Below are 20,057 nucleotides of genomic sequence, written 5' to 3' on the forward strand. Positions count from 1 at the left end.
TAGAGTTAAAACACAGAAACAATAACAAAAGCATTTGCTGTGGGCATGCATTGATGCCATCAGACAAGGAAACAAAGCATCACCCACTTCCTCAATTTCCCGTCTAGTCACGGTCCTAGATGAGAGCAGTATAAGTCAGGCCTGCCGGTAATTATATTCCTTAACAGGACAACACAGGGAGAAGCTGCCCTCTCAGAACCATAAAACAAGTCTCCTACAGCCATATTGTTGAGAGAGAACAGAGGCCTCTGGTGTTCTGCCACTTCACTGGTCAAACCGACCAGCTCCCTTTCCATAACCAGCCACACCCATTTGATTACTCTCTCTTCTTTCTCTCACGAGCCAGATCCACAATGCCCATGCAAGTTGTTTTGCTATTATACCCTTCCTTAGCTCTTCTCAGCTGGATGTGGACATTTATGAAGCACTCCTGGTAGATAAAGGGTCTTGTAGAACACGGGGTGTGTGCTTTGCATATTACAGTCTTCAGCAGGGAACTCTGGAGGGTTGCCTTTTGCTCCTACTTCAGGCACTCTAAACCGTTACTCAGAGCAGTGTACTCAGAATACAAACTCTGCTTCACAGAGATCCATGTCCTGAACTCAATGTGTCGACTGGCCTGGCCTCGAACTAACAGATCCACCTGTCTGCCTCCTGAGTGCTGTTACCTGACCTTCTCTCCAAGCCAATCTGCATATCAGTGATCAATAGGCTAAACGAAACACACTTGTCTACTGCCGGGATTATCTTATACTGCTCCTTGACTGAGCAGGGAAATGAAGAATTAATAACAATGCCAATTACTTTCTGAATCAGGTTCTTATGTAGCCCAGGCTGGCTTCAAACTGGACATTTCTCTCTCCTCAGCGTTCCGAGTACTGAGGTTAAGGACATTATCCAAACCGGCTAACTATGGGCCGCTTCTAAAGCTATTCCACACTAGGGTAAGAACAGACTCCAGGCTCAGTCAAGTCACCTTCTGGGCCCTCTGCTTACAGTCAAAACCAAACACAAAACAACTTCCAGTATTGTAAAGAACCCGCTTTACTGATAGAACTGAGAATTGGGCAACTAAAATATGAGTGTTTTAACTCATTTCCAAACAAGCTAAGTTTTCTTCAGGTTGAGCAGTTTGTTGTGCTGAAAGATTTTCAAAGAGAGCAGTACAACCCCAGGGCCCAGCCCCTGTGTGGATTTCCTAGCACAGTTTATACCAGAATAAAAGGTCCACATGTTTGGCTCAGGGTAGGGGAAAGCCTAGAACAAGCTGTTCTCAAACAAACAACTAAAGTTAAGTACCTAGCTCAGCACAATGCTGGACTAGATAATCAGGGAAACTAGACCAGGAGGCCGACCCCAGCTTCTAGGACTTGCTGACACATATCGATCGGGTGCATGAGCTTATAGGAAGCGCTTAAACATCTGGAGGGAGCTGCTCATTGACTTATCCTTGGGAAAGGTTCTGTAGGTTTTCAGAGACACGTGGGCCTCTAGCAACAGAACAAGACGGAAGCACTAAGCACATTAAAACTACTAGGTGAAAAGTTCTTGAGAAATATTCACCAACACCACCCCAAAGATTACCCACCAGAAAAGGTGAAAGGGCCTTCCCAACAAAGCAATATAAACCTTTAGCAGGTGATGTATACCATAACTAAAGAGTAAGTGGTGAGCCCACAAGGGGGGGGGTGGTGGTGGACCAACTGAGCAGCAGCAATGCTTTCTGAATACACACTGGCCCCAAACCCAAACAAAAATAAATTCACAAGGAATCCATGGTGTGCTGGCAGTGCTGGCCATGCCACAGTGTGGAACTCGGCTGAGCACACACATGCAATTCAACATGCATGCCACTGCATCATGCAATGCTAAATGGCGCTGTTCACAGCCCCTCAGCTTACACCAAAGGCTATTGTGAGCTACGCAGTGTTTCTGCTGCATGCACACACAACGGTTTCTGCTCTTATAGAAACACCATGGTTTAGGGACATACAACAAGGACCTAATATTTCCTACTGCCATCTCTCTGCAGGTAATATCAAAACACAGTCTATCTTTGGACTCAACTGTACTAGACAAACGAGCATATCCATCTTTTGGTATGCATATTTGCTTATCTCGAATAAATGGTAAAAATATCTGCACAGCAAAGATTGTTTTAAAATAAACTATGACTTATTATCAATAAATGTTCTCCTTGTATGTCTATTTTATATGCCCACATGTCTGGGATTGCTTAGGAATTTCTTGGGCAAAAAGAAGACATGAGTAGGAACATTTAAGAAACTGGATCTAGGGCTGGGTGTGGTGGCGCACGCCTCTAATCCCAGCACTTGGGAGGCAGAGGCAGGCAGATTTCTGAGTTTGAGGCCAGCCTAGTCACAGGAAAAACCCTGTCTCAAAAACTCCAAGGGTGTGGAAGCGGCTGATCTAATAGCTATCCTTCTAACAGGCACTGTGCACCATAACCAAACCTGTGACAGCAGCAATTAGACAAACTGCCTCATGGCGATGTAAGGGAAGGTGGACTTCATCTATGTGCTATTTCTTCCAAAAATACTTAATGGGAAAGCTGGAGAGATGACTCCATGGTTAAGAGCATGCAGAGAACTGATGTTTGATACCCAGCACCCACATGGAGGCTCACGACTGTCTGTTACACAGTTCTAGAAGATCTGATACCTTCTTCTGCCCTCTGTATGCAGATGATTCGAAGACATCCATGCAGACAACACAAAATTAATTTTTAAAAAAGAGAAAAAACAGTTTTTTTCAGCCAGGCCCATGCTGGTGACAGCAGCATATGCTGCCTGCAATACGAGCGAGCACTCAGGAGGTGGAGGCAGGAGGATCAGGGGTGAGCATTAACCTCAGCTACACAAGACCCTCTCTACACCCGTACAAGTAAAACTATAAGACTTCAACAGGCTGTATTCATAGGTATACACACACACACACACACACACACACGCCCAAGTGTATGAATGCACACACATGTAACAATAATCAACAAATAAGAAGGCACAAATTTGAGAAGGTGATATGGGAGGAATTAAAGGAGAAATGATGTAAAATCAGTATTCATATATTAAATTCTCAAAAGATAAATAAATTAAAAATAAAGATGAAGAAAAGAACAACTTGGCTTGCTATTCATGTAAGTCTTAACTCCCTTCAACCCATTTGCCGCTTCTGCTTAAGTGTCAACTTGACCAAGGAACATCATCAACTTAAGGATGCGAGCGTGCAGATCTGAGACTGACTTGGAACAGTACGGCCGAGCCCACAGTAAGAGAAGTACCGGGAATCTGGAAAACCAGAAAACAACCTTTTTTTTTTTTTCCAGGTTCAAAGCCATTTAAATCTCAAGGAATAAAGAAATAAACTAAGTTGGTCAGTGGTCCTGCACACCTTTAATCCCAGCACTTGGTTGGCAGAGGCAGGCAGATTTCTGTGAGTTCTAGTGCAACCTGGTCTACAGAGCAAGTTCTAAGACAGCCATGGCTAGACACAGAGAAACTATTTTGAAAAAAAAAAAAACAAAAACTAAGCAGCCAAACAAAGAAAATACAAACAAATAAACAAACAAAAACCAAAGCAACTCCCTTCCCAAATCCTTTAATTTTCTAAACATTTCCCCTTAATTTCTTGTAGGTCACTAGAAGTATAAATTCTTATAAATAAACAAACAAAATAAGTAGCCTTTTTGCTTTATGGTATTATATAAAAAAGACAATTCTTAAAAAGCTTTAGGACAAACTAGGGAGATGTCAGTATTTTTCTAACAGAGTCTTGTTTCCTCTGGTCACTTTTACCTAAGGCTATTACTAACCCATGAGAAAATGTACTGTACTGCACCAGCTAAGGGAGGGAAATTGCACCCCAGTGCTCCAGAAAGGGAACACCCAGTGCTCCTGTTATGGACATGGCAGAGAGGCACTCACCCTCCAAAGTGCCAGTCGGCGATGACCCAAGACACAACAGAGAAGACACGAGAAGACAGTGTCTCATCAACAGGTGCTGACAACTTCAGGTAACGACGGTCTCTCACGTGAGAAGCTACCCTGAGCTTTGCAGAGTCTGTGCATATGTCCGGTGCTTTTCTTACTCCACGGTGTCCCATCAGACATCCCTAGCTTCTTTGTTAGAAGCACTGAGGAACCACAGCAAGTGTTTCTAAGCCCCACCAACTCCTGGCCTTGTTGTCTATAGCTTTCAGCTCCACACAACAGAAAAGACACAGCAAAGAAGCACCCCTCAACCTCAGAACACAGGGCCTGCTAAGTGGACCTCAATTCTGACATTTTCTTATAAGAATGCACTGGAAAATCCTCATTAAATTTCAACCTCTGACCTCTCTCAGACATTCCAACCTAGAGCTAGAGATAGTAATAGTTATTTATTGGCAGACAAGAAATACACTTTAAAAAAGAAAAAAAAAAGAGCTAACTACACAGGTAGAGGAAACAACTACACAGCTCCGTGAAATTACACACTACAATTATTCAGCTACTTTTCCCAAAGAAATGTCTTTCTTCTATATTGGTGGGATTGGACAGACAGACAGACACACACACACACANTCTCTCNATATATATATATATATATATATATATATATATATATATACACATACATATTCATGCAGAAAATGACAAGATGTTTCACATCAACTGTGACCAGGTAAAGGGAAAGAAACACTGTAAGAGATTCCAGTTTCTACCCATCAGAATGGATATCATGGGAAAATAAGAGTGTAAGTGTTGGGATTCTACGGTAATTGCTCAGTGTCAAAGCACAAGCTGAACATGTGAGGACCCGAGTTTGCAGCCCAGTGCAGTGGTGCATGTTGGGTGAGGGTAGCAGGGGCTGACACAGAAGGATCTTAGGGGCTTGCTGGCCATACAGTCTAGAGTTGGTGCAGGATTGGAGAGATGGCTTAGCGAGTCAAAGCGCTTGCTACACATGCCTGAGATCTGGAGTTTGATCCCTGGATTCCACATGGAAGGAAAGAGCCATATCCTAAAAGTATCCTCTGGCCTCCTCACAAACGCTGTGGCGTATACATGCATTCACACCAGTCATAAATAAAATACGAAGACATTTTACAACACTGGATGCTGACCCCAGGCCTGTACACAAGTGCAGACACATGCCAACACATACACGTGTATACAACACATACAGAGTCAAACTCAGAATCAAAGTAGGTTAAAGGTTACTAGGGGGTGTTGTAAGGTACAGAGTTTCTGTTTGGGGTGATGAAAAGAATGACCGGTGATGGTTTCACAATATTGGGAGGGAGTGTACTTAATGCCACTTAGGAACATTTAAATGTCTAAAGCAGTGTATTTTATCATACACATATGCATGTATACTTTTATAAGAAGTGAAAAATCAACAGAAACAGCTTGATCAGACAGATGCATCGGAGCGGCCAGCCAGCCGAGGGCAGTCAGCCAGCTGGAGTCACCATCCCGAGTCCCAAGTCCCTCTGAGGTCTTCCTCCCTTCCTCAGTTGCAGTGTCCTTCCTCGATCCTCAGCTGGATTTCTGGGAGTGATTCCATCAGCCTCTCAGCCAAGGGCTCTGAGAGGTCCAGTAAGGTGACAGTTTAAGAAAGAGGCTCTGCCACCTCACAGCCTAAAACTACTCAGTCTAGTCTTCAATATACACAATGCTTTGGAGGACTCATTCTTCATTCACTCGCCTTGGATGTAAGGTGATGTGGCTCCATCTGTCACTCCTTTGTCTGTCAGTCACACTTGTGAGGGCTGACCTGCTGAGCTGGCTGGCAAGGGAAGCAGCCTCCCTTTCCCTCGCAGTTCCATGTCCTCCACAGCAGAGTTGAGCAACACAGGACTGTTCTCCTGGGAAGGGATAAAGTAGCTGCGCTCCTTGCCTAGAAACCCCAACACATTCTCACAGTGCAGGTTTGCTTTGCTGGGGCGGTTTAGCCAGATGAATTATTGTTGCCTCATTTCCTATTTTGTTTTGAGATAGGGTCTCTCTATGTAGCGTAGGCTGTCCTAGAACTCACAGAGATCCTCCTGCCTCTGATTCCTGAGCAGTAGGATTAAAGGTGTGCGTCACCGTTTTGGTCTGAATGATTAAGTAAGCAGGAGGCACAGGGTTGTATTGCTAGCAAAACAAAAAAACCATAGAAAATATTACACTACCCAGTGATAACACTATGCGATAAAGCAGAACCTGAATCAAGTATTTTACCTCTTAATATTTTACCCTACTGGGCTTTAAGCAGGTTGAAGCTTTCGCTTCTCAAGGTTATACTACAAAAGCTGTTTTGTGCAGTGAAGGGACATGACAAGCTCATGTCCAGTAAGTCTGTAAAACTCCTAAGAGTCCAGAAAACAACAACAAAAGGTAGGCATGCAGCACTGATTGTGAGAAGTCGGGGAATAGAAAGCAGACGAGATCAATGGATCCAACAGAGAAGCAAACCACTTCCCTGGTGTCAGCTGATGCCTCTCCGTGGCAGTGCCCTGACCATGGAGTAGAGCATGACAAGTGCAGCGCTAGACTTGGGGTTCACTAGAGAACTCAGGGGCCAAGAGCAGGACCTATGTTGGGTCCCATAGACCAGACCAGTCAGGTTCCTCTTGCTCCTAGTGTGGCTCCTGTATTTTCCCTATGGAAAGTACAAAAGTATTTTTGCTTCTCAGAATTACAGTAAGCAGAGAGGTACCCAGGTGTTATCGTCTTCCCTCAGCCCCGATGGGTCTCCCATCCTTAGGTCTCCCTGCACAGACACTGCAGTAATCTGGCCCTCTGCCCTGAAGTCTGGTTGGAGAGATGTCAGACCTGTCTTACCGTTCAGGTTTCTTAGTAATTTTTGAACATTGCCAGCATTAGGATCACCCACAGAGCTTTTAAAATGCTGTAGGTGCCTGACTCCAACCAGAGGGCCAGGATGAGTCAGCACCCAGGCACCAGGAGTCAGAGCACATTGCACGGTCTCCCAAGCAGCAGATGTGGCTGGAGCCACCGCTTCTCTCCTTTCCATCACCGCTCTACGTTGGGAGAGATTTTTGTTGATGGAATTTCTAGGTCATTATTTGGTCAGCAGCTATGGCCAATATTTTTAGTGTGTTACCTTTTAAACATTAGTAGTGTTTTTCACTACTATATTATATCTTTTATTATGTGATTGCTCACTTCCCTGAGTACTTTGTCTGTAATTTTGTGACTATAACTTCAAACTTTTCTGCAGATACCTCTTAGAGTAAGAGAGGACATTTCTGAAGAATGAGTATTTGGCTAAAGGTTGTTTTGAAACGACGGACATGAAGTGCTGAGTCTGCGTGTTCGCTAGTGTCTTTCAGAGGCACGGGGCAACAGTAAAGATTGGGAGAGAGAGAATGGCAGTGTGTCCTGAGTTTCAAAGTGAAGCAGAAGAGGGGTCGATAGAGATGCCAAGGTGACAGGTGGAAAGTCTGACGTTTGCAGCTGGGTTTAGAGGGAAACATGAAATGCTTTGGCAGAGGGAAGGAAAGGTTTAAGTGTACAAAGAACCAGTCATGCTTCACTTCATAAGGGAAACCACCAGAGGGAATGAAAAGTCTCTATCAGAAAGGGAAACGCACAGGTCTCCCTGTTAATCAAATATCCACAGGCTGCATAATGTAGAGCTAAATTAACAGTGTGGCTAAATCAAAATGTTTCTTTTAAAAAATATGCTCTTATTTTAAAAAATGATTTTATTTTATATGCATAGGTGTTTGCCTGATGTATATATGCATACCAGATGCATACCTGGTGCCTACAAAGGCCAGAGAAGGGTATAAGATCCTCTAAGACTGGAGTTACAGATAGTTGTGGGCACTAGGAACCGAACCTGGATCCTTTGAAAGAGCAGTCAGTGCTCTCAATTATTGAGCAATCTCTCCAGGCACAAATAAAACCAATTCCTCAAGTGAAAGATCATGAAAGTGCAAACATCTGGCAATGCGTACTATAGGAATGTCACAGCTGTGGAAAAGATGAGCTAAATCTATGTCCAGTTGAAGATTATTTTACCTCTAACAGTAAAAACACGTAAGTTACCTAACTAGGGAAGAAATCTGTAAATGTTTATTCAAAAAGAACACTGTTGCTTTCATTAAAGTGCATTACGAAGAATGCCATTATCCAGCGTGTCCCTATGGCCTGAGTGAGATGACTTGGCCCCCTAGACACTAAAGAGGTACGGATGAGAAGGCATGCATCAGAATGTGTCATTATGACTGCAGTTGACACAGTTTGTACCTGATTACAACTGCACAGGCTGACACCTAAATGTCAAATGTCTGTTCTCATTACCATCTCCCCCTTAGGATTAAGACAGCTACAAACCCCATTTGCCTGGAACAAGTGAAACATTACCCATTGCAGATAAACAACCTTGTAATACTGACAAGCAAAACAAACAAAAACTAGAAAGCTGCCAAACCGCCCCCACCCCATACACTAATACACAGGGTTTCTCTGTACATAGCCCTGGATGTCCTGGAACTCACTATGTAGAATAGGCTGGCCTCAAATTCACCAGAGATCTGCCTGCTTTAAAGGGATGTGTGCCAGACACCAGGCACCAACAAATCCTCTTAGAAAAGATAATGGCACATGTAGATCAATTTGTGCCATGATTCTGTTTTTGGAAGAAATGTGTATGTATTTGCTTATATGTATTCTAAAATGTCTGCAAAGATCCTCAGCAGGCAGAGCCCCACTACACTGGTAAGACAGATGAGAAGCACTGAGAACAAGACTGGCAGCTACACAGAGAAACCCTGTCTCAAAACCAAACCAACCCAAACCCAAATCACAGCCGGTTTACGAATGGGGAAGGAGGGGATCCTGCTCCGGACGGCATAGATGTGCTGGTCGGGACAGTTGCCAGGAGTCTGGTCTCCCTCCACCATGGGCCCAGGGAACACCTGCAGAGCCTTCTTGCTAGCCTAACTTAGCCTCAGCAGTGCCTTCCAAAGACAAAGGGAACTCCAGCTGGGACGTGTGGAGCAAGAGGTGCTCTCAAAATATATGGAAAGAAAAGTCTTGCTAACAGTTATATATTAGGAAGTTTAATGGTAATTAAGATAAAAATATTGTCCCAACTACTACGTAAGTCAGACTAGTTCTCGAATGAACCTCTTCGTTTTGGTGCTAGGGGCTGAACATAGGGTCTGTGCGTGCTAGCAGCACTGCCCGCACTACACCGAGCTTGTTCTCAGACCATCATGCCCAGGCTGCACTGCTGGCTGCTAGTACTTTCTGCAGCATGAATGGAACACTGCTGCTGAAGAAGCCAAGCACCCACTGCACTGATGTCACTGCTCTCCTACCCTCCACCTCCACCCGGTCACGTACCCCTGGCACTCACCTGACAGGTGAGGCAGGCAGTCCAGTCACTAACAAACTCCACAGAGCTCCCCACAAGTCACAAGCCCCCAGCTTAAAGGTGCATCTGGTAGGCATAGCTGTAAATGCTGTAGAGAGATGAGTACTCTCAGTGCTCTCCTTCCTAACTCAAACTTCCTTCAGGGCTAGAGAGATGACTGCATGGTTAGCAGCACTGGCTGCTCTTCCAGAGGGCCCGGATCCAATCCCAAGCACCCATCTGGAACTCCAGGTCTAGGGGATCCTTCCACCTTTCCTGGCCATCTGGGGTCTCAGGGATGCCCTGGTTTACATGCAGGAAAAATATCCACTCACATAAAATTACAAAACTCCACTTGCCTATTATTTATTTATTTTTGAGATGTTTAAGTCCCTGGAAGGGACTCCAGTAAACATCTGTGCTGCTTTAGGCACTGTTCTAGAAAATGTGTCTTCATAAAAATACACTTGGTAAGGGCCGAGACAAAGGAATGAATCTATAACTTTAGGCCATATTGTTGTTTGGGTTTGTTTTATTTTGTTTTAAATTGGATTTATTTATTTCATGTATGTGAGTACACTGTCACTGTCTTCAGACACACCAGAAGAGGGCATCAGATCCCATTACAGATGGTTGTGAGCCATCATGTGGGAATTGAACTCAGGACCTCTGGAAGAGCGGTCAATACTCTTAACCACTGAGCTATCTCTCCAGCCCTGGTTTTGTTTTTGAGACAGTTTCACTATGTAGTAGTCCTGGATGTTGTAGAACTTGCTAATTTAACCTCAAGTTCTGAGAGTAGCCTGCCTCTGCCTCCCAAGTGCTGTGATTAAAAGAATGTGCTACCATACCACACCTGGCTCCATGTTCTTAATCTTGAGAAAAAAAAGGGTGGGGGTACAGGGAACTTTGGGGATAGCATTTGAAATGTAAATAAAGAAAATATCTAATAAAAGAAAAATCAAATGTCTACTTGGTACTAGAGTGGTAGATTATTAACCTGAGGTGACTCATTAACGCCTAATAATTTAGTTCCAAGTCTACAGTGGTTTCTAAGAACAGACCAACAGAAGCCAGTAAATAAATACCCCACAGTGTTGAACGTGTTGTTTTTTTCTTTTCTTAAATCTCCACCCCTTGGTTTAAGTGAAGGACATATAAGCAGTACTTGACATGACATTTTCAAAAGTAGTCAGAACAAAGACAATAAGATACCAGGCAGTATGCAGAACCAGGGTTAAGGGGCAGTGACACAGAGATGACGTCTCTAAATTAAACATGAAAAAACTCTGCTGTACACACTCCTAACTTAAAATTAAAAACAAGGTTTGTTTCTCCTCAGGAGTGGTAACTAAAACGCCTGGGCATAATGAAGCATGGAGGTCTGAGGTGCACTGGAAGCACATCTGTGTATTCACAGCACACAGCAAACCTTCTACCTACCTTCTAACTAGTCTAACAGCAAAGAGTCAACAACAGAGTACAACCGGTACACATTAACCAGCAGTTGAAGGAAGGATGGTGAGTTGGGAGATGAGGAAGGAACCTGGAACCAAGGCTTTATGTACTATCATTTCCCTGGGCAGGAGCACTGTCTGCTCCAACAGAGGACCCACACACCATCATCTGTAATGATTGTGCTCAGGCATACATGCAGCGAAACATACATACACATAAATAAAATACTGCATTCCCTTGTAACTTACAACTGACTCATTATAACATTTCAACATATACCAAGCAGATGTTAAAAACAGAGCTGCCTTGTGTTGTGTGGTTTTTTTTTTTTTTTTTTTTTTTGGTTTTTCGAGACAGGGTTTCTCTGTATAGCCCTGGCTGTCCTGGAACTCATTTTGTAGACCAGGCTGGCCTNCTGGAACTCATTTTGTAGACCAGGCTGGCCTCGAACTCAGAAATCCACCTGCCTCTGCCTCCCAAGTGCTGGGATTAAAGGCGTGCGCCACCATGCCCGGCTTTGTGTTGTTTCTTAAGGAACCTCCGAGCAGGAACAGCATTCTGTAACAAGGTGAAGACAAAAAGGACGAGTTCCTTAGAGCATAAAGAGCACACTAATGAATGCTTCCTGAGTTAGCTCTAAAAATAAATCCCCTGGACTTTAAAGAGAAATTACAGCAAAATTTAATGTGTAACATCTGTTTTGGAGTTTGTATACCTTTTTAATTTCTGGAGACTTGAAGGTTTGTGAGCACCTGGAATAAATCAGTTTCTAAAATAGCATTATGGGCTGTGAGCGGTGAGTCTTCCTAATGTGAAAAGAACAAAAGCCTTGCTCACCTTGAACGCCCATTGTGAAAGCAGGAGGCTGAGCAGCCAGAAGGCACAGACCCTCATCTGCAGGCATCAACATTACATTTCTCCAGCTATGAATTGCAAGGGTTTAGACTGAAGTCACACACTGGCTGTAAGACTTTATATTTAGAATACCTTAATGAATAAATCTATGTCTTTATAGCAAGTCAGATTTGAAAGCTGGAAAGAGAAAATTTCCCAAGGAATAAAAAGTTCTGTTAGTATTACAGAGCTCGCCTTTCCACTCTAGCCCTCTGGACAAAGAGTTAATTCTGAGCTGCCTCAGACAGGGCCCTAGTTTTCTGTAGCTGCTGTAACACGTGACTACAGACTCACAGGCTGCAACCATGGACATTTATAACCCTGCAGTTCTGAAGGTGAGGCATGGAGAAGCAGCAGGGCAAGTGGGGTGTACTCTGCCTGTGGACGGGGAGGAGGCTGCTCCCTGGCCTTCTCCCTACAAGGTCTCTGCAGTGCTGGAGGCGGTTCCCTTCCTCCATCCTCAAATGTTGCATGTCTCTGTTCTTTCCTACATCAATTTTACCTGTTACTGTGTATTCTTGTGTGCATGCCTGTGGAGACTGGAAGTGGACAGATGGCAGGAGCCTTCCTGAGTTGCTCTCCATCTTATTTCTTAGGACATTGTCTCACTAAATCTACACCTGGAAGATGTGGCCAGACTGGACACCAAGGCTCCTTCATCCCATACTTGGGGTTCTCCTTTTGTTCTGTCCTTTCTTTCTCTCCATCATCCAGTTGGAAAACCATGTTCTAATCTGACAGATAAGTAAAATCTAACATTGCTCTGAAAATGCCTTCAGCATGTCAGAGAACATACTGGGGTACTTACTTCATTTGCCTTCCTCTTCCTCCTTTTTTTAAAATTTATTTTTATACTTATTTATTTATTTATTTTTGGTTTTTCAAAACAGCATTTCTCTGTGTAACCCTGAACTCACTTTGTAGATCAGGCTGGTTTTGAGCTCACAGAGATGGACCTGTCTCTGTCTCTCAAGTACTGGAAATCAAAGGTGTGTACTACTACACCCGGCTACCTGGCTTTTTAATTCCATAACACATTAAAACTGCAAGAAAATAATATGCACAGCACACTTTCTTTGTCCTCGAGAATCACTGAAAAGTTCTCTCTAAAATGACAGTAAGGCTTTGAAACTGTGAGCAGCACGCTATAAATGCTGAAGACTGTGCAGGCATCATGTTCCTTAGCAGACAGTGCACAAATGCACAGTGACTTCCACAGACTCTAACATACACTACGTAAGGTGTGCTCTCCCCACCCATAAAGCTGCCACGATGCTCCAGATAATGAATAAACGCATCGTCCACAAAGCTCTCCGCACGTTCACTTAGAATTCCTTCTTTCCCAGCTCAGGACTCCAGGCAGTCTCTGATCTGCTTGCTGTGTGGCTTAGGCTGCCTACTTTCAAGCTCCATTGACTCCTGTCTCGTCTCTTATGCAGGAGTGTCACAACTAGTCCCACTGTTTTCTTTTATTTACTTTACTTCACAAAAATTTGCTGCATCCAAAGCTACAAAGATTTTCTTCCAAAATTTTCACTCATTTGTGTTTTACAGCTAGTTCTATCTATGATCGCCCGGGCTGGCTTTTGAGAGCCCATGCGAGTCTTTGTGCTCACAGATGCAGTAGAGGAACCCAGACTGTTATGTTGTTGTTAAGGGTTGTTCCTGCAAGGGAAAGAATGCAAAACCCATTTTCTACCCAGAAGACTGCAGTGCATTTGCTTTCTAGGCTGATGACCTCTGTCTATCGGTGGGGCTGTTAGCACTCGTGGACACCCTCATGAACTTGTCTTCTCAGTTAGTTAGAGGACCTCACTTCATGGAAGGTGGCACATGTACTTTAGAAAGAGCTTCAACGTAGTCGCACCTGATCAGTGCTTAGTCTGGTCCCCAGAGATCTAATTATGCTCTGTTATCCACGTGGGGTTGAATTAATCATCATAAGAATAATGTTCACCAGATTGTGCTATGCTTAAATAAGCCTAAAATAAACCTCTCGGGGTCAGACTCCCCAAATCTGAACCAATGTGTGCTACTGAGCCATCCTGCACCAAACTGCCTTGCTTCCCGAGGCTCTTTCCTCTTTCCTGCCCTCTGCTGGTGGGATTAGTCCTCAAGGGTTAAAGAATCTAGTGCTGTTTGGCAACCAGGAATTACTCATATCTCACAACTGAGACGATTAAAGTACAACCATGTATGGCTGATACGTTTTCTAATATGATTATTGCTCCTGCTCACAAGGGTAAACCACCTCAGATGTCTTTAATAATCTGTTAAACATCTCCTTTCTAGGACTCTCACTACAACTAAACTTTTATTGGCTGGGCAGTGGTGGTGCAGGCCTTTAATCCCAGCACTCTGGAGGGAGAGGCAGGCAGATCTCTGTGAGTTTGAGGCCAGCCTAGGTCAAGTCAAGGACAGCCAGGGCTACACAGAGAAATCTTGTCAAAAAAAAAAAAGCAAGACAAAAACAAACAAAAAATAAAAATTTGAGATTGGTCTTACTTATTAACAATAACACTTTAAGGATTTTTGCAATTTATGGGATATTAATTATGTTCCTGGAGTCCCCTGTAACCCACAGGAGGAAGCTACTGTGGAATGATGACATCAAATATGTAAGCAATAATTTTTTTAAAAGGCGGTATATACACCCACATAGCAATATACATAGTATAAACACAGATTATTTTTTAAATTAGGAAGATCAATTTGCTCCACAACTTTTGTTTGTGAAAAGACATAAAAGATTTTAAGGGTTTATTTATCATTTTCTGTATGTTAGTTTGCTTAACTGTATGTCTGTGAACTGTGTGTATGCCTGGTGGCTGCAGGTCAGACTCCAAGGCTGCAATTATGGACAGTTGAAGCCACCATGTACATACACTATGTTCGCTCGTTCATTCTTCGTTCCTTCTTTTCCTTCCTTCCTTCCTTTCTTCCTTCCTTCCTTCCTCTTCTTCCTCCACCTTTCTTCTTCTTTGCTTTTTTGAGACAGGGTTTCTCTGTGCATTCCTGGCTGTCCTGAAACTCATTCTGGAGACCAGGCTGGCCTCAAACTTAGTGATCTGCCTGCCTCTGCCTCCCCAGTGCTGGGATTAAAGATGTGTGTCACCAGAGCCTGGTACACTATGCTCTTAAGGGTTATTATTTCTACTTTTTTAAAATTTGCAATCTATTCAAGTTTGAAATTATGATAATGTTGGCATCACACCACGAGTTAAGAAATACTCTCTCGCTGGGCTGTGGTGTTCAGGATGTTCACTGCTTCTGAAGTAAGCTTTGGTCTCTTAACTCATTGTCTACTTGTTTGTGTAGAGTAACTCATAATATCATCTTCTTCTTAAAATGTGTGCTCTGAGCCTTTGTTACTTTCACTCCAAGCAGAAATGTGCATCCTCTCCCTCCTTGCTCACTCAGGCTGGAGCTTCACAGACATGTCCCATTGGCAGTTTCCGAGCCACAGCTTTTTATTTCATTGGCTTGTGCTATTTTTCTGTGTTGTTGTTTTTACTGACTTATGCTTTTGTCTTTGACCTGTTTCTTCTGTTTAGTTTTTGTTTTTCACTCTCTAGTTTCTTTCTTTTAAGAAAAGAATTATTTACTTATTGTATGTACCATTTGTATACTGCAGCTGTCTTCAGACACACCAGAAGAGGGCATCAGATCTCATTAAGGATGGTCGTGAGCCCCCATGTGTGGCTGGGATTTGAGCTCAGGACCTCTGGAAGAGCAGTCAGTGCTCTCACCTGTGAGCCGTCTCCAGCCACACTCTCTGGTTTCTTAAGAGTCTGGTACAAAGCCGGGCGTGGTGGCGCACGCCTTTAATCCCAGCACTCGGGAGGCAGAGGCAGGCGGATTTCTGAGTTCGAGGCCAGCCTGGTCTACAAAGTGAGTTCCAGGACAGCCAGGGCTACACAGAGAAACCCGGTCTCGAAAAACCAAAAAGAGTCTGGTACAGACACTGTTTATCACCTACTCTTTTGGATTTCTCCTTTGGGTATTTCTAGAAACTATAAACCATTTGGATGACTTAGTTATTAAAATTGTTTTCTAAATTCAAGGATTTTTTTTTTCTAACCTTTGATTTTCTTGGAAGTGTGTTTATGATTTTTCCAGGTATCTTTCACCATTTTTTTTTTTTAAGACAGACTCTTACTATTTAGCTTTTTGGCTGGCCTCAAACTCTAAGATCTACTTGCCTCTTGCCTCCCAAAGTGCTGGTTTAAAGGTGTGCACCACTATACCTAGTGTTTTTGTTTTGTTTTTCTCCATTTTATTTTACACATATGGGTGTTTTGCCTGCATGTATATCTGTGTATCACATGTGTACCTAGTGTTCTCAGAGACTGGAAGATCTCCTGGCACTGGAATTACAGATGGTTATGAGCCACCATGTGGTTGCTGGGAATTGAACCCAGGTCCTCTGGAAGGCTCATCTTAACTGATGAGCCACTCCCCACTGCCCAGCACTGATTTTATTTTTCTCTTGAGACAGGTTCTCATTATGTAGCTCTGGCTGTGCTGGAACTCACCATGTAGACCAAGATGGCCTGGAAACTCACCCAGATCTGCTTGCCTCTGCCTCCCAAGTGCTAGTATTAAAGGCGTGGCCACTGTGCCCAGACTCAGCTTTACTTTTTAATTCCTTTTGGTCTGAATAAAATTTGAGTATTAAGTCACACAAATCCTTGACACTATCTTAGACTAAAAATATGGTCTCTTTTAGTCAGTATCTTTATTTTCAGTATGTGAACTGAAAATAAAGTATATTTGGCTTATAATGGATAGGATATCATACAACTGTCAATTCAGGAAGAAATTGGCTGACACTGTAAGTCTTCTAAATCGCCTCTGATGTATACCCAACCTGGGGAAACAGGGAGGTCATCTTCTGTGCTATCAGCTAATAAGAAAGAGGTGGTAGCTGAAGACCCCATTCTTCAGCTTATCACATTCTGATTCATGTATTTTGAAGTTCTACTTATAGGTACTTAAATATTTCAAACAAATACTTAGGACTGATGACCCCCTTTAATATGAGGTCTTTGTTCTTGATGATCTTTTTGTTGTTATTGTTTTTTACATTTATGTGCAATTATATGTGCATGTGAGTGTTGGCAGAAGCCAGAAGAGATCATCAGCTAGGGCAAAGGTGGGTGGAGAGCCGCCCAGTATGGGTGCTGGGAACTGAACTCAGCTTACCTGGAAGAGCAGTAAGTACTTTTAACTATTAAGCCATTTCTTTAGCTCCTCATATTGGTAATCTTGTTGGCTCTAAAATCTAATCTGTGTAAAATCAGTACAATTATTTCAGTTTTCTTAAACAGTATTAGCATGGAGTATCCTTTTGTCTTATGTTCTTATTCATACAACACAGTTAATTTCTTCTAGGTAGCCCATAACAAGTTATTGTTCAACTTGTAAGGCTGCCTTTTAACTGAATATTTTTAGGCCATTTATATTTAATGTGGCCGCTAATATTGTTTATATGTGAATCTACCTTCTTAATGTGTATCTCCTCTCCTATTAATCACATCTTTTTTATATTTCCTCCCTTTTCTTGCCAAATTTAGAAACTCCTGGCTTTTTGGGTTTTGTTGTTTGTTGTTTTGTTTCTTGCCTTCAGAGTTTTCTGTAATCCCCTTTCTCTTCAAAACTGTAATTATATACACATTATATCTTCATGATTGTCCCATAGCTAAATGATTCCTTTTTCCCAGGCCTTTAAAAAAAAGAACAAAAACAAACAAACCGGGAAAAAAAAAATCTCTAAGTTTACTCTGGATAATCTGCACTGCTAAGACATTAAGTTTTCTTATCTTCCTCCTGCACTGTTTGGGCTGCCCCTACTCCCATACTGTGAGCTATTACACTCACCCTCTGTAGGTTTCACTCCAATGAACCGTATTCAACGCTCTCAACCTTTCCTGTACTTTCTTAAACAAATGGATTATAGTTATAACAACTTCAGTGTATACTAATTTCATCATCAGTCATTTCTGGGTCTGTTGCTATTGACTAATTTTTCCCGTTTCTGGGCAAGCCTGATATATTTCACCAGAGGCTAACTGAATTTGGCCCTGGTGAGGGATAGGTATTTTTGCATTCCTCTAGATGTGAAACTTTGTCCTAGTTAAGTTACCTAGAAACAATCTGATCCTTTCCAGGCTTGTTTTGGAACTTTGTTGGGAGGATAGAAGTCTTCAGTGGAGGGCTGCATTCGCCCACCATTAAGGCAATTGCTTCTAAGTACTCTCCCTGATGTTCTGTGACTTATAAGGCTTTCCTATTCGGGTGGCAGAACTCAAAAACATTTTTTGACACAGAATCTTGTTGCTGAGTAGCCCAGGTTGGCTTTGAATTCACCTCTGCTTCCTTAGTGCTGAGATGACAGGCATTTGCCACTATACCTGGCTCTGAAAAGAAAGACACAGGGCTTTCTTTCCCTTTAACCTTTTGGGTGGTTGTTTCTCTGATGGAGTGGTTTCTACACAACTCAGTAGAGCTCATCTGAAGAGCAAATGAGATTCTGGCGTTCCTTCCCCCCACCTACACCCCCGTGGAGCTCCTTCCTTTCAAAGGCCATCTGTCTGCCCTCCCTGGACTCCAGCAGACAAGAACTCTGGGAGTCAGATGGGATAATTAAGGCTTTACCTGCTGGTTTCTATTTCCTCAGAGATCACTTTCCCCTTGCGGTCAGCTTTCTGGTGTGTCAAGCTGTTGCCTCACATATTTTGTCTAGGGATTTCTGTTTGCTTTGTGACTATAGCCAACAGAGTCAACCAGAAGTGCAAGGCCACAGACTCCATTTTTAAGCCAGAAAAAGATATGGCTAGGACAGGACAGTGGCACTTCCACCGTGTAAAGTCTTACACGATAGGCCCTGCTGGGCAAATCTCAGTGCTCTCAGATTTGAAAGTTTTCCCCCAGGACACTATAAAGTCTACTACGTTAACTGATAATAAAATAAAATCTTTCTTCCAAAATGTCAGGTATTTTTATTTTAAAATGCTTATTAAAACTGTGACATTGGGAATCTAGATAACTGAAGCATCATATTTTGTTTTTTTTTCTGTCTTTTGGCTTTTTGAGATAAGGTCTCACTGTACATCCTGGCTGGCATCACATTCTGAGTGACACTTTGCCTCTCGGGTGCTAAGATAACAGGAGTACAACATCACACCTAGCTCTTTTTATTTATTTATTTTTGTTTTGTTTTCAAGACAGGAGTTCTCTGTGTAGCCCTAGATGTCCTAGAGTTGACTCTGTAGCCCAGGCTGGCCTCGAACTCAGAAATCCGCCTGCCTCAGCCTCCCAAGTGCTGGGTTTAAAGGTGTGCGCCACCACGCCCAGCTCAGACACTGCTTTTACTTTGATCTTTAATATATGTAAGAAATGGTTGTAGAAAGAACAAAAATTGATTTTTCTATTCCAAAGAACCATTACTAATTATAATTTTAAGATTCTTAAACATGGAGTTAAAAAATAAAAGCTCTATTTTATGTTGCTTGAGACAGCTGTGTCATGCTACATATAGTTCAGAGTAGAACTGGAGCTGTCCATCCTCCTGCCCCAGCCTCCTGAGTGCTAGAACTAGAAGTGTGTGCACCACCCAGGCAGCAGCTGCTCATGAATCAACTGAAAAGCATAGAGGAAAGCAAAGCATGCCAAGTCCTGGGACTGTATAGGCTAGCTTTGGTTGGGACTGTATAGGCTAGCTTTGGTTGGGACTGTATAGGCTAGCTTTGGTTGGGACTGTATAGGCTAGCTTTGGTTGGGACGGTATAGGCTAGCTTTGGTTGGGACGGTATAGGCTAGCTTTGGTTGGGACGGTATAGGCTAGCTTTGGTTGGGACTGTATAGGCTAGCTTTGGTTGGGACTGTATAGGCTAGCTTTGGTTGCTGTTAATGCTAACAGAGTTTAACAGAACTTTAAGTTTAGATTCTATTCTACAGAAAACTTCAAATATTTGCCTAATATATACAAAATCTATGGATTATTTTAGAATGTTGAGTTTTTAAATTCCATTGGGACTGGGCTCCACGATTCTGCATTTTGGTTGGTTATGGTTTTCTGTAGTAGTCTCCTAAGAGACGTTCCCTTGATGGGTGGTGATGTACTTATCTGTGAGCAGATGTTTAGATTAGTGTTAGGGATGTTCATGTAGTAACACAACAGCTGTAGGTTTTCCTCCAATAAGCATGATTTCCCCAATACTGAGTATCTAGCCAGGTTTCCAGTACCAGACATAGTGTCCCTCTTGTTAAGCAGGTCTCGGGTCCAATTAGAGAGCTACTACTTTTTTTTTTTTTTTTTTTTTTTTTTT

At 42.8% G+C, this 20,057-nt stretch overlaps 1 protein-coding gene across 7 annotated transcripts in view; it reads right to left on the bottom strand.

Annotated features, from left to right (window-relative positions):
• Fkbp5 (FKBP prolyl isomerase 5) overlaps window positions 1-20,057 on the bottom strand; it is a 116,387-nt gene that overhangs the window by 40,723 nt on the left and 55,607 nt on the right. The window contains exon 1 of one of the 7 annotated variants that reach the window (XM_029471445.1): window positions 384-405. The exons of 5 other annotated variants lie outside the window; for them this stretch is intronic. Coding sequence is in view for 1 of the 2 variants with exons in the window: in XM_029471441.1 (XP_029327301.1) it covers window positions 219-224 (6 nt within the window). In the remaining variant the exon portion in view is untranslated. Of the gene's footprint in view, window positions 1-218; window positions 241-383; window positions 406-20,057 lie in introns of those variants that run through there. One more of the 7 variants, XM_029471441.1, reaches the window with a different exon arrangement.

Source organism: Mus caroli, chromosome 17 (genome assembly GCF_900094665.2).
Source record: "Mus caroli chromosome 17, CAROLI_EIJ_v1.1, whole genome shotgun sequence".
NCBI lineage: Eukaryota > Metazoa > Chordata > Mammalia > Rodentia > Muridae > Mus > Mus caroli.